At 34.0% G+C, this 15,700-nt stretch overlaps 3 protein-coding genes across 4 annotated transcripts; 2 read left to right on the top strand and 1 right to left on the bottom strand.

The window, feature by feature from the left end:
- The first annotated feature begins 8,254 nt into the window (after positions 1-8,254).
- LOC145101415 (PLASMODESMATA CALLOSE-BINDING PROTEIN 5-like) lies at positions 8,255-9,381 on the top strand. Its single transcript, XM_079038608.1, has 3 exons — positions 8,255-8,769; positions 8,851-8,878; positions 9,022-9,381. Exons 1-3 carry the CDS (start codon positions 8,400-8,402, stop codon positions 9,185-9,187), a joined length of 564 nt encoding a protein of 187 aa, XP_078894734.1. The 5' UTR covers positions 8,255-8,399; the 3' UTR covers positions 9,188-9,381.
- Positions 9,382-12,328: 2,947 nt separating this feature from the next.
- Positions 12,329-13,631, top strand: LOC145101413 (Cysteine proteinases superfamily protein). Its single transcript, XM_079038605.1, has 2 exons — positions 12,329-12,803; positions 13,042-13,631. The coding sequence occupies exons 1-2, from the start codon at positions 12,350-12,352 to the stop codon at positions 13,629-13,631; spliced, it is 1,044 nt and encodes a 347-aa protein (XP_078894731.1). The 5' UTR covers positions 12,329-12,349.
- Positions 13,632-13,657: 26 nt separating this feature from the next.
- LOC145101414 (Pentatricopeptide repeat (PPR) superfamily protein) lies at positions 13,658-15,429 on the bottom strand. Of its 2 annotated transcripts, none has more exons than XM_079038607.1 (2): positions 15,089-15,429; positions 13,658-14,829 (listed from the first exon to the last, which is right to left on the bottom strand). In XM_079038607.1, the coding sequence occupies exon 2, from the start codon at positions 14,737-14,739 to the stop codon at positions 13,702-13,704; it is 1,038 nt and encodes a 345-aa protein (XP_078894733.1). In that variant the 5' UTR covers positions 14,740-14,829; positions 15,089-15,429; the 3' UTR covers positions 13,658-13,701. The 2 variants fall into 2 exon arrangements, with proteins under 2 accessions (XP_078894733.1, XP_078894732.1); XM_079038606.1 differs by having other exon boundaries at positions 13,658-14,812; positions 15,089-15,428.
- Positions 15,430-15,700: the final 271 nt, after the last annotated feature.

Genomic DNA, 15,700 nt, shown 5'->3' with positions numbered 1-15,700 from the left:
AAATAATTTTTTTAGTTTCTTTTTTATTGGTTATTATTTTTTTATTAGATTATTATATATTAATAAATTATATATATATATATATATATATATATATATTAAAATTCTCTCATGTTAGCTACAGTGAAATAGGTGTTCTTTTGGCAAAAATAGTCCTTTGTTTATGGATATCTTTACACTTGGTTTTGGTTTTTATTATGGGGCATTCTTATGCCATTTTGTGTATTCTTCATAGATACGTGTTCTTCCACCAGGACGACTTTCTGACAGATTCCATACGTGGCTTGCTCTATTTTTTTCTTCTTCATCTCAGTTCCACCGCCAATCTAAACCGATAAACATTAGATTGGTCTCGGTCAGTCGGTGTACTCTCCATTGTTGTTTTTGTTTTTAGGTTGTCGGTTTTCTAGGCAACGGGAAGGCTGAAATCGCACGCCAAGGAAGCGCTAACACATCCACACAACCTGTTACGCCAATTTTCCTCCACCTGAAGTTATCATAGCGTCGACTAAGCTGAAAACGTATTATGAATTGGTTCATCTCTCTTAAGACCCGTCGTGTTGGGCATTTGCGACGGAGATAGTGAGGTCGGCGACGATACTGCTGCTCTGTCGCGTACGCCACCTCTGATGTCCACTATCAATGTTCCACTGCCCTTCTTGGTCAAGACTTATGATATGGTGGATGATCCTGCTACCGATAAGGTTCTTCCCTTACGCTACGAATAACAGCTTCATCGTCTGGGACCCTCCTAAGTTCGGTAAGGACCTTTTTCCCAAACACCTCAAGCATAATAACTTCTCCAGTTTTTTTCGCCAACTTAACACTTATGTATCATCATGTTTCCCTTTCTATTGAATTTCCAGTTCCAGTTGACATGATTCTCTGAATGCTCTTGTATTTGATTGGTTATGTGTGTAATTGCGTTAAATGACTACATGTTAACAGATTTGTAAACTTGAATAACTTTTCATGTATGATGATCCGCTAGGTTAAGAGTTAAAATTTTTAGGGAAAGAAAGACCAACTGTTCATCTTTTGATTGCTTGGAAATATGTAGACTGTAGAGTTGTGAAAGATCTTATTACTGAGTATTTCTGAGTGTATAAAGTAATACCAAAAAACAGAGTATCATTACTATGTAACATCAATGCTTATCTTTGTAATTGGACAAATAGATACCACCAAGAGGGTATCCTCATCCTAATAATGTGAGGTTTCAGGAAACACAAATCATGAAATGTAAAAGCCTATTTTCAGATTCATCTTTGTGGTTGTTAGATTACATTCTCGAGCATCGGTTATGCACTTCTGGTGTCTATGTTGGATTTTCAGTGAATCTTCTAGGTTGAATTAGTTTGAAATTGTCACTTTCCATTCCAATCAGAAAGTGCCTTCTTGGTCTTTTTTCTCATACCATAATCAGAAAAGGTACTCGATCCTTTTTGGTTAACTTTTTATTAGTTGGAATCATATCTGTATAAAGCAATAACAGCTCTAAAACATCACATTAACGATACTGAGATCATTTACCTTCTTATTTCCTTTTTCTAATTTTTTTAGATCATGAACCTCTATAATATTAACTAAATCACAAAGAAAACAATATAAGAGTAGGTAATGTTGGCTTCATTTCTCTTTCTTCTGTTATATATATTTTAACCCTATTTCATAGTTTGATCCTCATTCTATTCTTTCTTTTTGAGGTATTTTGTCACACCCCAAAACTGAGAACGACGGAAACGTTCCGGGGTGGAGGACGTCATGTACAGTATCATAACAATGCATAATAGTAAGGAGAAGCAACAACATCCATTGCATTAATATAATAATTGTAATACAAGCATGTTCTGTATAGTTTGTTAGACACCAAAAAGTATAATCAAAATAAAAGATGAGTCTTGTATGTGTTCCATTTTCTCAAAAGCTGTATATGTACCTGTCTACTGATGACCTTAGAATACAAGTTATTTTGAAAACGAGTATCAGCATAAAGCTGGTGAGTTCATAAGTATTTAGTGTCATTGCTTGTATAAAAGTGTTTATAATCATGTAATATAATAGCTGTCATCAATGTTTGAAAATAGTATGATCCCTAGAAAATCCTATATTTTCCAATAAAAGTAGTCTTCTACCAAGACCCGGTTATCTGTATGTTTGATCCTTTGAAAATGTAAAAGTTTTCCCAGTGAAACTATCAGTATGAAAATATAGTTTTAGACTTCATTCATGTAAAGTAATTGGGAAAATAATGTTTTACCCCAACAGTATCGCTGCCGGCTGAATGTAATAAAAATGCAGACTCCAGGTAATATTAAATGTACAATACACCTCGAGGAGTCTGTTTCGCCTTTAATTCTTAATGTGTTAATTAAAGGTCCAAATGTGAAATCGTATGTAACCATGCTGATTGACGATCGAATAACTGATGACCCTCTAGGTCACACGTAGTATGGTGACATTTGTCACCCCTGGGCCTAGTCGGCTCGGACTGTAGCTAGCATTCGGGATGTGGGAGTGTCTGTCCCGTATAGATCTATACACAAAATGCCCGCTCTCCCTCCAGGAGACTCTGGTTACACGGTGATAGCATAGTGAAGTGTCTATTGAGAAGTAGTATGTCACGTTCTGTTTTAGTATATTCTCTTGTATTAGTGTATAATGTATAGAATGTTCTCTTGTAGAGTATATAGTATTGTCTTTGCATAGTATTCAACATGTATTGACTCATAATTGTACTAACTATAGTAAGTGTCATGGTAATAGTAGTAATGAGCGATAATCCTTAACTATACATATTATAGTTAAATAGAAATGTTAGTTGCATGCCTTTGATACACAAATGTATTGAACTGGAGTGAAGACTTTTATATCCAACACAAATATATATAATATATAACTAAGAATTCAACGACAGTCAGACAGATAACAATATACCCTAAGTCCACATCAAACAAGAACAGGAAGTAAGGTGAGCTATCAGTCCTAAGTCCTTCAAGTCTTACTTATATAAATATATTGGTGTAGATATGGTTTGGAAACAAAAGAAGTTTAAAAGAATTTGGAAATAGTTTTATAACAATTTAACATGAAAAAATGAGTTGATAAACTTTTAAAGCAATTTTGTTGGCAAAACAATTAAAAGTATAGAAAATCCTCTTGGTTGCAAGTTATAAATCACATGTGATTGATACTATAACTTGTTTGATTCAACTTGTATCCCCCCCCCCATAAAAGCATTTAAAAACATTTAAAATGTTGTTTAAGGGGTATGAACTCACCTGTAGTGAGTAACTCGTATGAAAGATCGCTATAGGATTGTTGGGTGTCAAATGGAGTCTTGAGCGCAAGTGAATCCTATTTAACATATAATTACATATATATGTGAATACATTGGTAGTTATCACCACTAATGATGATAGGGACATGTACTAAGGACACAAAACACTTAGAATTAAGTGTTATCAACTCATATGGTTGCACATGAGGAGTATATAGCCCTATATTGGAGTGTAAGGCCACAAAAGCATGACTTTTGTGTGTGTGCGGCCAGAATGTGCGGCCAAGTGTGTGTGCGGCCGCACACTCACTATGGAGTGTGTCAAAATTGCGGTTCCAAGCCTTTGGGACTTTCTAGTGAAGGTGTTTTGACCATTGCTTAACCAGATTGGGAGTTTGGGGCCATTTTGGACCCTAAAAAGGGTGTGTGCGGTTGCACATGGCGTGTGCGTCCAGGCCTGTGTGCGGCCGTACACACTCCTATAAACTTGTCCAAGTCGATTTTCCAAGGCTTTGTGATGATTCTAAGAAGGTGTTTTGGTCGATGCTAACCTTGGGTGAGTGTATAAGCCCATTTTAGGGCCAAAAGATGTGTGTGCGGTCACACATGATGTATGTGCGGCCGTACACACATGAAGATCATCTAAACTGATGATTTCATGGATCAAACTCGAGGCAAAGGTTTTCCAACGTGTTTTAGTAAAGATCTAAGGGTGTTTACTTACTTGTTTTGATGATTGGAGAGGAAAACTTGAAGAACTCTTGAAGAAACCTTGAGAGAGAATGTTCCAACTTGAAGGAGTGTGAAAAAGGGTGTAAGGTTGACTTAGGTCCTTTATATAGGCTAGAGTGTGAGGCTAGGGGGTGTGCAGTTGGCTGGCCGCACACACCTCGTTGGGCATTTTTGGCCCGATTTTGTGATTCTACACACATTTCCACCCTTCCTAAGACTTATATCTAGGTTATACTACGCCTCAAGCACCCAAATAGACCCAAAACTTTATTATAAAATAGCAAAACGAGGCTATCTTTAATAAAATTTGAAGAATGCACAAGTTAAAAATTTCGGGTTGTCACATATTTACAAATTGGGGTTTCGAAAAGTCGACCCAAATAGATGGGACTTTGCAAACGAAGGATTCCTATGAGGCCAAAAACACTGGCTCAAAATCATTTTGGAGTTGGATTATTTGTTTGGACTTTTGCAACACTTGGTTGTGGGATTTCAATTGACTTTTGAGTAATGACAATCTGCAGAATGTGATTTGACTATTTTATTTTTCAAACACAAGTTTTACTTCATAGTTTTTCTTACTCATTAGATTAAATCACCCTACCGACTTTTCAGGTTACTTGGTGTTGTTGAGGCTTCTTTCATTACTCCTACAACTCCGTTTATTGACGGTAATACCCGTGTAACTCATGCTCCATTTTTTTAACCAATCACCCATTATTTGTACATATGACGGAAATACCCATGTATTCAAATAACATTTTTTTACAGAGAACAGTTTCGTTCAAAATCTTGTACGTGTGCATACCAACAGGAGTTGCCCTAGGTTACATTTATGGTGGATGAGTAAATAACTATATATAATTTTTTATTTTACCTAATTTTAATTATACTAAAAAGTGTAAATATAATTGTAAATAGTGAAAATAATTTTGTTTATTTATTTTCGTGTTTAGGTTGGAGATGAATTTAGGTGGAGGTATGCTTTTTTAGTGACGTGATTTTGATGTTGCCTTCTGCTACGCAAGTGAAAGGTATTTTTTAAAAATATAACATATTTTTAATCATTTAGTTTTACTAATAAAATTTGAAAATACAGGTTTTTCTCTTTTCTCTACCAGTGATGAAATAATCATTGACAACTCCATAGACAAATGATATAGAAATTGAATAGGCTTCATATTAGTTTTTGTATTTTATTTATTTATTAATATACATTTCTTTTAATAATTATTTGATAAAAATATTGTGTATTAAGATAGTTATTACAACAATGGCCCCTTCAAAGAAACATAGTGGCAATTCCGCCTTTTCTAGAAAATCAATATTATAACACAATAGACATGAGACTGAGGTATGGAAACGATGGATGTAATGTAGATTTTTGTTAATACCTTTACTCTGAATTCAGCTTTCTGAATATTAGTTTTAGATTCTGTTGAAAATATCTTGAGATGTAAGAACAAAATCCCAAACGTTCTTTATTTTTGTTCTTATTTATTATAAAATTCAATGAGGTCTCTTTATTTATTTATTTATTTTTTTTGCCTAGATTCATGGCAGGTCATGATGTCTGGAGAGAACTTGCTGAAATATATGTTTCATTGCAACTGTGAGTGCTCCATTAATTTATGTGGATAAAAAAAAGACAAATTTGCCCCTAGGGCTTATCATAGTTTATGTGGTTTTGTAGGTACAAACAAGTAGGTTTCTGTTATGAGGAGTTGATCTTATCTCTACCAATCATTCATATACATCATCTTGCTTATGCTGATGTAAGTATTTACTATGAACATAAACAGTTGTATACATAAAAAAAAATATGGACTGAATAAACTTTCCGAAAGAGAGTAAATGACTATTTTTACTTCACACTTAAAAAGATGTTACAATATTCATCAGTTTTAACGTGACAGGATTTGGGAGGAAAAAAGGTCAAATAATATAATTGACAGGTGGAAAAAACATTAGAGCACTTTTTGGTCTTTACTTGGTGAGTTCTCTTTCATTTTGCAATAATTATTCAATTTTTTTTTTATAAATATTGCAGTTTCATCAAAGTTTATTTTTTGATTAATTTACCATGCCCTGTGTTCGATGAATTGATTAAGAGTATTCTTTTTTATTAAACTCAGTTGATTATGAGGGATTGACATTAGGTTGTTTAATGTGATCAGACAAAGTTGGGCATGAGTACATGAGTGGCGGAGCCGAAAGTTACTGTTAGTGTTATGGACACATTCCAGATTGTGGTGGGTCGGCTAAAAGCGGATACTCAATTAGGCATGGTTGTAGAATTTCTGCACAAAAACTACATGTATTAAATTTTTTGAATAGTATCTAATTCCATGTTAACACCACATCTTATTTAGCATGAAACCATACGTTAACCTAATTTTTCTTTTCCAGGATGCAACTTATCGGGGAATTGTTGGTGTAAGCTTTGATGTTGTGCAATACGGGTAATGTATTATAACGTGGATTGCCTTTTGTTGGAATTGGAGGGATCTTATTTGGTTATCATACCGATAAATATGTCCATGTTTTCCTTCATTTTATTTTTATTTTATATTTTTCTTATTTACATTGATAATTTTACTACCCAACAGGGGACAAGAAGTAGAGAAGCATATGCGGTTGCAAATAAACTACAAATGAGATCCTTTCTTTTTAATTTATAAAATTTAGTGTTGAACCCTTCTATCTAAGCTTTGGATAAGAATAACAACCTACTTTTATTTCCTATTTTACCAATACCAATGTACTTCAGTTTTTTGTCGAATATAACATGATACTTTCATTTTCTATTTTGTCAAATATAGAAAAATACAAGTAGAATGTTGTATATGGGTATCTACTAAAAACTACAAACCATCAGGGCATTTTTTGTGGCATGACATTTATGATTTTATATGAGAGGAGATGCAGCGAACAATGGACCAGTGGGTCAAAGAATTGCAAAAGGAACGGAATTGATTGCAGAAGGTGGATGTGAGTTTTTAGGTTAGCTCACCTATTTGCGTACTACGTCTCATGTTATTTATTCTGCCTCTGCACTTTTAAGATAGCTCATGTAAACCTTTATATTCTGTTAGTCATATTAACTTATTTAAGCTCTATATTCTGTAACTGAATTTCTGAGATAGGCTTTTTTGTTTTGATTTTCAGGATCATTGGAGACCACCAATTATGTTCTTCTGATAAACACTATGTTCTAATTAAAGCCTTTGAGGAACACTTTGTTCAAATCACACAAGCAATTGAAGAAGAAAAGATTCAAAATTAAAGTTAATTCAATCTTTGGAAGTGATATTCATCCACAAACATCATTAGAAAATGACTATAGTTGCACACAATAGCAATAACTTCCGACCCCCTCTAGGGGGGGGGGGGGGGGGAACGCATCTAGTTTATATTATATAATAGTATTATTAATTTTTTAGTTATATTTTTTAATTTATTTTTATTAAATTAATTTTTTTTGGACAACAACATCACCATCCTAATTTATTTAAAAAAAATGTTTAGGCTATTTTTGGTTACTTAACTTTTGGTATTGTGCTCATTTGGTCACTTAACCCTTTTTAAGATTTAAAAGGTTTTCAAACTTTTGGATTTATGCTCATTTAGTCACTTAATTTTTGGTTTGGTCACATCTAGTCACCTAACTTTTAAAATTGTCCTAATTTAGTTACTAAACTTTTAAATTTTTTCAAAAGTTTAGTGACTAAATAAGCATAATTTTAAAAGTTAGGTGACTAAATGAGCACAAATCTAATAGTTAATCGATCAAACCAAAAGTTAAGTGACCAAATGAGCCCAAAGCTAAAAATTTGATGACCTTTTAAAATTTAAAAAGAGTTAAGTAACAATATAAGCACAAAACCAAAAGTTAAATGATAAAAAAATAACCTTAAAAAATATTAGTTTGAGAAATAACAATCATTGGACATGTTTTTATTTATTTACTATTGTTTAAGTTGATCTTTTTACTTTTTTTGGTATACATTATACGTTTGAGCGTTGTTTCCATATTTGAAGTAAATTAGACTTCGTCACGTGCATGTAACTTATTTTCCTTTTATATAAAAAGAATATGAATACACATTATTTTTAGTTTTCTTAACATCTTTCGATCCCTATATATTTTTCAAAAAGAAAATAATAATAATAAAAAAATTTACGCATCTTGTTACCCCCAATCTCCACCGTCCAATAAAAACCAACAAAACGACACAACTCACAGCAGTTTCATACTTTCATTACAATTTACACCCTTCTCTCTCCCCCACGATCTATCTTCTCCCAGTAACCCAACGGTCATATATTCCTTGTAAAAGAAACCCTCCATCGTCAAACCTTCAATCATTACTTCAACTGTTCAACAATGGCTCTGGAACTTTCTTGTTCTGTCCACCTTTTCCTCATCGTCTCCACCACAATCCCCCTATGCGCCACCGCCTTCTCTTGGCCTACCCTCCGCCAACAACAATCACAACCCTACGGCGTCTCAATGAAGCTCTGGTGTGTCGCCAAGAACAACGCCGACGACACCGCCCTTCAATCCGCCCTCGATTGGGCTTGCGGAACCGGTGGAGCCGATTGTGCTCCCATCCAGCAGGGCGGCGGTTGTTACGATCCCGCGGACATCAGAAGAACAGCGTCGTATGCTTTCAACAATTACTGTATCAAGAATGGAATGACGGAAGACACCTGCAATTTCGCCAATACCGCCGCCCTCACTTCCCTTGATCCAAGTAAATTTTAATTTCCCCCTCTTTCTACTTCATGAATCCTGTTGTTTAAAGATTTTAATCAAATCGATCTGATTTTTTCAGGTCACAGCAACTGCACATTCCCATCGAGGTATGTATCTTGTGATTAACTATCGAATCTTGAAATGAATTTTGAAAAAGAAGCATTGTAATCCACAAGATTGCCCAGAAAACAGTTTATGGATCTTGATTTGAAATGAAAATTGAAGAATGTGATTGAATTTGAAATTTCAGTTCGGAGGGGAAGAGTGGAGAAGGAACGACGGCGGTAGGCGGCGGAGGAGGAGGAGGCGCATCGACTGCAGATCTTACAAGTAAAGGAGTGAATAATGGTGGTATGTGGTTATGGTGTTTTTGGTTTTTGGTTATAGTTCATTTACTTTGGTTAAATGTTGTTTAGATTTGATTATGTTTCTATATTTCGTTTCCCCCCCTTTTGAATGTGTAATTTTGTAAGGCCAAAATGGCTTTATTTTAGGAATTTTTGTTAATGAAACTCAACTAGTTTTAAGTTTTAAGTGATTGATTATTACTACTTGTAATTAGAAGTGCTAAGAACGTATTTTAATGATTGACGACATATTTGCTTTTTAATTGTGTTGTATTTAGCTATTTAAAAAAAATGGAGTTGCAAAAAATTGACGTTCGATTTTTGAGATTGGATAGAAGTAAGAAAATATTACGCAGTCATGTTCAATTTGCATCGATGTGTATTCTGAATGATTTTATATAAAACAAGTTTTTTTTTTTTTTTTTTTTTTTTTTTTTTTTTTTTTTTTCTTTATAGAACACATTAAAGACTTGGAGGATTTTATAATAGACTGAAACTTGTAAAATTATATTTTTTAGGTCTCAAAGTACTGTCCATTTTTGTAATTTTTGTCCTTTTTTTTTTTGTTCTTATTTGAGGTTATTATAAGCATTTTTTCCTATGTTTCAAGACTCTTTTTTTAACAAAACTTGTAAAAAGCGACTATTCTTGAACGTGAAAAGTACTCGTTGTACTGGAACATAAAAAAAAATCGCTTTTATAAACGCGTTGTTTTTTGTCAATGTTCCAAGCATATACTATTCTTTTCAACAAAAATTGCAAAAATCAAATAATCTCGAAAACCAAAAGTATTCAGTATAAATTAAAAATGGAACAGAGAAAAAAAGATTCGTGAAAATCTAAAATAAAGACCTAAACTTAAGGAACAAAGTTGCCGCAAAAACCTTGTATACCAACTTTAAAAAAGAAAATTTATCGGGGCCAAATTATAAAACTAAACTATAACCAATATGTCTACCATACCAAAAATATGGTTTACTCGTAACTTCGTTAAGAAAAATGATTTGTGAATCTATGTACAAAACTTGTAAAAACCAAAAACCGTTTTAAGCATATTTGAAATTCATTGTTGGCATTTAGATAAAATCTCTGACAAATATATAATTTAGGTGAGTTTGGCAAAAGTAATACTAAAATTGTAGCTGAAAGCTTTCCTGCTTATAGTTATTAGATAATAGTTGGAATACCGTTAAAAAAATGATTTAGGAGGGTAACTACCTTTTACCTGTGTTCACATATTGACAACTTCTTTTTTGTACATAATAAAACAACTAACTTGTTTTAACTGTTTAAATTACACCAATATTACCGGTTAATACCTGTTTTAACTGGTAACTCAAAGAGAAAATGATTTAGGAGGGTAACTATCTCTTATCCGTGTTTACATATTGGCAACTTTTTATTTTTTGTACATAAGAAAGCAACTAACTTGTTTTAACTGTGTAACATCCCAAAAATCATAAACAAAAATTTCGTTTTTAATTTAATACTAAAACCATAATTGTCAAACCATTAATTTAATACTCCGACATCGGGCCCCGCCCATTATCAGGCCTCGTCTGGCATCGAGCCCCGCTCGGTATACAGATTTGTCTCTCTTAGGCCCCGCCCACTAAACACATGCAATCATATAACATGCTAACACATAAAGAAACATATTCTACCGTATTCATGTCCTAAGAAACATACTCTGCTAATAATGAGATATGGAACTTCGTCCGTACTCAACTAGTTCCAGCCAGGGCTTCAGCAGTGCAAGGTGAGTCTCCTCACTGTGTGAATGGGTTTAAGGCCACAATGTCAGCCCATGTAGTCTATGAGTAGGAAGACCCGGGGGTTAGCCCTAGGCATTGTATGCTAGTATGTTATTCCAGACCAAGGTCCAATGTCGGGCGGGTGCCTGAGGAATGTTTACATGTTACATTATACTTGTTGTCTGTGTGATACTTGTATGTGCCTGGTAAGGAGGTGAGTGTGGGCGAGGTCCCATATATCATCACTAGCTGAGTACGGACGATGTTCTGTATCTCATTATTAGCAGAGTATGTTTCTTAGGACAGAGATATAGTAGAGTATGTTTCTTTATGTGTTAGCATGTTATATGATTGTATGTGTTTAGCGGGCGGGGCCCGGAGACAGGCGGGACCTAAGAGAGACAGACCTGTATATCGAGCGAGGCTTGATGCCAGGCAGGGCCTGATGTTGGGTGGGGCCCGATGTCGAAGTATTAAATTAATGGTTTGACAATTATGGTTTTAGTATTAAATTAAAAACGAAATTTTTGGTCATGATTTTTAGAATGTTACACAGTTAAAACAAGTTAGTTGCTTTCTTATGTACAAAAAATAAGAAGTTGCCAACATGTGAACACGGATAAAAGGTAGTTACCCTCCTAAGTCATTTTCCCTTTGAGTTACCAGTTAAAACATGTATTAGCCGGTAATATTGGTGTAATTTAAACAATTAAAACAAGTTAGTTGCTTTATTATGTACAAAAAAGAAGAAGTTGTCAATATATGAACACGGATAAAAGGTAGTTACCCTCCTAAATCATTTTCCCTTAAAAAAAAGATAATAGTTGTAAAATGTAGTTTTATAACTATTTAGTAAAATCCTAAAAATAACTAAAAGTTTTTGAAATGTATAAAACTATATAATGACAATTGGTTTAAAAAAATAGATATACAAACATATTTTTAAGAGTAATCTTGTAAGTTTATTATAACATGAAGAAACTTTTTGTTAAGAAAGATAATATTTCTATTTAGATTTTCGATCCATCCACTTAAAAACAATTTGATTTGATTTTTATATTTTTTTGTTAAATACTATCTGAAGCAACTTTTGGATTAAAGATTTTTTGTTTAAAATAAGACCTAAAGTCCTGAATGAAGTGTTTTTCTTTTAATTTTAATTTTCTTAAAAACTAAAAACAAGAAGCTATTAAAAACTAAAAGATAAAGGCTCTTAAAAACCATAGGTGGAACAAATCTTTGCAAATCTACAAAATTTAGTTTACACTTTTACACTTTTAACAACACTCTATCCTCAAGAAATTTTAAAAAACAAAAAAATGATTTCAGATGTGTACAAGGTGTAAACGTAACCTCTAGTCAAAATTTTCAAAGCACAAAACACATGAACATAACTGATAACACCACCAGAAAATAACGCAACTAACCAATAACCTATTAAAACATTAAACCGCATCAAACATACCATAAACAAACAATGGCTCCCATTCCCATTCTCTTAAAAAAACCTTGCTTATGTATTTGTACCCTATCCCTATGCTTTATACTCCAACTAGCCACATCTCACAAACCCGACCCAGTGTTAAAAAGGTACGAAAAATGGCTCCAAAAGTATGAAAGAGAATACCAAAGTAGAAACGAGTGGCAACAAAGATTTGGAATTTACAAATCTAATGTCCAATTTATTGACTATATCAACTCCCAAAATCTTTCCTACAAACTCACAGACAACAAATACGCAGACATGACAAATGACGAATTTAGCTCTTTTTATTTCGGTTATAACAATCATCAACACTCAGGTTCAGATTCAGGTTCGGGTTCAGATTCAGACAAACCTGAACCTGAACCCAAACCTGGTGATTTGCCAAAAAGTCTGGATTGGAGAAAAAGAGGCGCGGTGACTCATGTCAGAGATCAAGGCCATTGCGGTATTATAATTTTTTAATTTTTATTTATCTATTAAGGATCTGTTTGATACGATATAATGAAATAAAAAAAGGAATGGAACAAACAATGTTTTTAAAATAGAACTGTAATAAATAAAAATTAATTTGATTGAGTTTTGAAATTTTTTTAAAACATTAGCATAATTTGAATTCTACAAATAAAAGTAATTCATAATCATAATATCTCATTTTATTCCATCAAATAAAATAAAAACTGTAGGAGCCTGTTGGGCGTTCTCTGCTGTAGCAGCAATCGAAGGCATTAACAAAATCAAAGGAGGCAATTTGACGATTCTATCCGAACAAATGCTTGTGGATTGTGATGTCAACAATGGTGACAAAGGATGTCGCGGGGGTATAATGGAGAAAGCATATAACTTTATAAAAAAAAACGGTGGAATCACTACAGCACAAGATTACCCATATGTAGGAAAAGACGAAGGTTGCAAAAAATTGAAAGCTCAAGAACTTTCAGTCATGATAAAAGGATACGAAACTATAAAAAGTAAAGATGAGAAAAGTCTCCAATCTGCAGTTGCAAAGCAACCCGTATCAGTTGCCATTGCTGCAGGGTTTTTATTCCAGCTTTACGGAAGTGGGCTTTATTCGGGCCCGTGTGGGACCCACCTTAACCATGCTGTAACCGTGGTTGGGTTTGGGGAAGAAGATGGAAGAAAGTATTGGATTGTTAAAAACTCATGGGGGACTGATTGGGGTGAAAATGGTTATATGAGAATTGAAAGAGAGAGTAAATATAAAGGAGGTAAGTGTGGGATTGCAAAAGACTCTACTTACCCTGTACTTATATGATTATATAAAAATCACAAAATAAAATGTAACTATGAATCTATGATTATTATATAAAGATTAAAGACAATGTCTAAGAGTTAAGTTCTGTGAATCTGTTTTTAAGAAAATAAGCAAGCTCCACTTGTCCAGCATCAACCAACTTTTGAAATACTTTTTGTCTCACTTTTATATGTGGTATAAACCCTTTGTTTGTCATTCTTATAGCAAATTTTCCTGCTAAAACGAATAAACTACCTTCCAAACACATCTCAACAACCAACTCATAGCACTCAAACCCAATTTCAAGATTCATTTCTTCAAGAAAATTAACCATTTCAACTGTTTTATCCACTTCTTTGTTTGCTCGCATTGACTTTATCACTTTAACCACCATCTCTTTTCTTGGAGACAATCTATATCTAGATACCATCTCCTTCATCAGCTCTTCAACTTGTTTTGTTTTTCTAAGGTCACAAAGTGGACCAATTACAGAGCTAAAGCTGTCCACATCAGCAACACAACCAGCCTTAGCCATACACTTCAATACTTGAATTGCTTCATCAAACTGATCGACTTTACATAGTGAGGAAATGAGGTAGTTGCAAGTTCCAGTATCGGGTTGATATCCAATCGATTTCATTTGAAGTAGAATAGTGGGGACAGTTTGATTGGGTTGTTTTCTTTGATGAAGCCATACACTTGAGAGAAGTAGGTGAGTTTGAGGGATTGGGGAGCAACCTGATCGAAGGGTGCGTTGGAGGATTGCTAGGGAGAGTGGTAGGGGATTAGGGCTTTGTAGGGTGAAAGAGAGGAGGTGAGAATAGGCGACTCGAGGGTGACAACGAGGTCTTAAAGGGACAAAACTTTGTAGAACTTCATTGATGACTTTGGTTCTATGGTTTTGGGGAAAGTTTAAGAGGAATGAGAATGGATTGGAGGTTTGACTGGTTTTGTTTGAGTCATTGAGAAGGTTAGCAATTTGTTGGTAGTTTTTGGATTCAATGGCGGATTTGATTGATTGCTCAAGTAACCTTTGTGATGAGATTGAATGGATGGGAGATGAGAGGTAAATGGAGGGGAAAGAAAAAGAATAGAGAGGTTTACATAGTTTTGTCAATGAAATTGCCATTGATTGATAATCAGAGATTCAGAGCCCCGATTTTCTGATGAAATGTGATGTTTTTTGGCAAGGTTAGTTAACCCTGTAGATAACAATTTACTATATAAGATAGTAAATCAAGCTTCACAGAATGAAAAATAAAAAAGAAATAAAATGTTTATGTACATGAGTTGCAAATATATGTTGTATATTTAACATAAAAATAACATACAGCACGTGAAATCATATGGTGCCTTTGACCAATTAACGAGGAAACCAGACCAAAAATTCTAATGAACATATAATCAAACAGTTGGTGTGCGAGGATAGTGGCAGAGTATGGTTTCAACAGCAGAAGAAAACTGTAATAGACTCGTACCTGTGAAAATGACAATAACGCCAACAATAAAACCGAGAAATTGGAAGACTGATAGTTGCAAGGGTTAGAGCTTGAAGATCGATGGAGAGCCTGAAGGTCGATGTTGGCAGATCGAAAAATTGGAAGATTGATGTTGGAGTTTTGGGCGAGATTGCTCATCGATGATGGATAGCCTGACGATCGATTGAGGATATAATTGTAGCCGGCGGTAAAATGTCAGACGAGGAAGAGGCTTTGCAGAGATGGGAGTCGAAGGAGATGGAGGCATACAGAATAGAGGAGGAGAGGTAAAATGAGGGTATTTTTGTAATTATATCTTAATACTTCTTAAAAAGAATAAATTACACCCATCGTTCCGTTATAGGTTCGGATGCTCGAAGGAGATGCCCCTTTCATTTTTATTTTCAAAAATTAATTCTGATCATTTTTTGATATATGGTTGTGTTAAAATTTTAGTCGATGCCATATTTAAATTGACCATAATGCTATTAGCATATTTTTTCTCAAATTAATTTAATGTTATTATTATTACTTTTACTTTAAAAAATATGACCCCACCCACCCCACCCTCGCTCCCGTCTCTTTCCCTGCCATGAAACAAAACCATTTCAT

This window comes from Lactuca serriola, chromosome 4 (assembly GCF_051521515.1).
Source record: "Lactuca serriola cultivar US96UC23 chromosome 4, Lser_US96UC23_V15, whole genome shotgun sequence".
Taxonomy (NCBI): Eukaryota; Viridiplantae; Streptophyta; class Magnoliopsida; order Asterales; family Asteraceae; genus Lactuca; species Lactuca serriola.
This window is presented reverse-complemented; position numbering and strand designations above follow the sequence as displayed.

Coding starts and splice junctions, on each gene's coding strand:
- LOC145101415 (XM_079038608.1), top strand. CDS start 8,400: ATGGCTCTGGAACTTTCTTGTTCTGTCCACCTTTTCCTCATCGTCTCC. Junction 8,770..8,850: donor CCTCACTTCCCTTGATCCAA/GTAAATTTTAAT, acceptor TGATTTTTTCAG/GTCACAGCAACTGCACATTC. Junction 8,879..9,021: donor AACTGCACATTCCCATCGAG/GTATGTATCTTG, acceptor TTGAAATTTCAG/TTCGGAGGGGAAGAGTGGAG.
- LOC145101413 (XM_079038605.1), top strand. CDS start 12,350: ATGGCTCCCATTCCCATTCTCTTAAAAAAACCTTGCTTATGTATTTGT. Junction 12,804..13,041: donor CAGAGATCAAGGCCATTGCG/GTATTATAATTT, acceptor TAAAAACTGTAG/GAGCCTGTTGGGCGTTCTCT.
- LOC145101414 (XM_079038607.1), bottom strand. CDS start 14,739: ATGGCAATTTCATTGACAAAACTATGTAAACCTCTCTATTCTTTTTCT.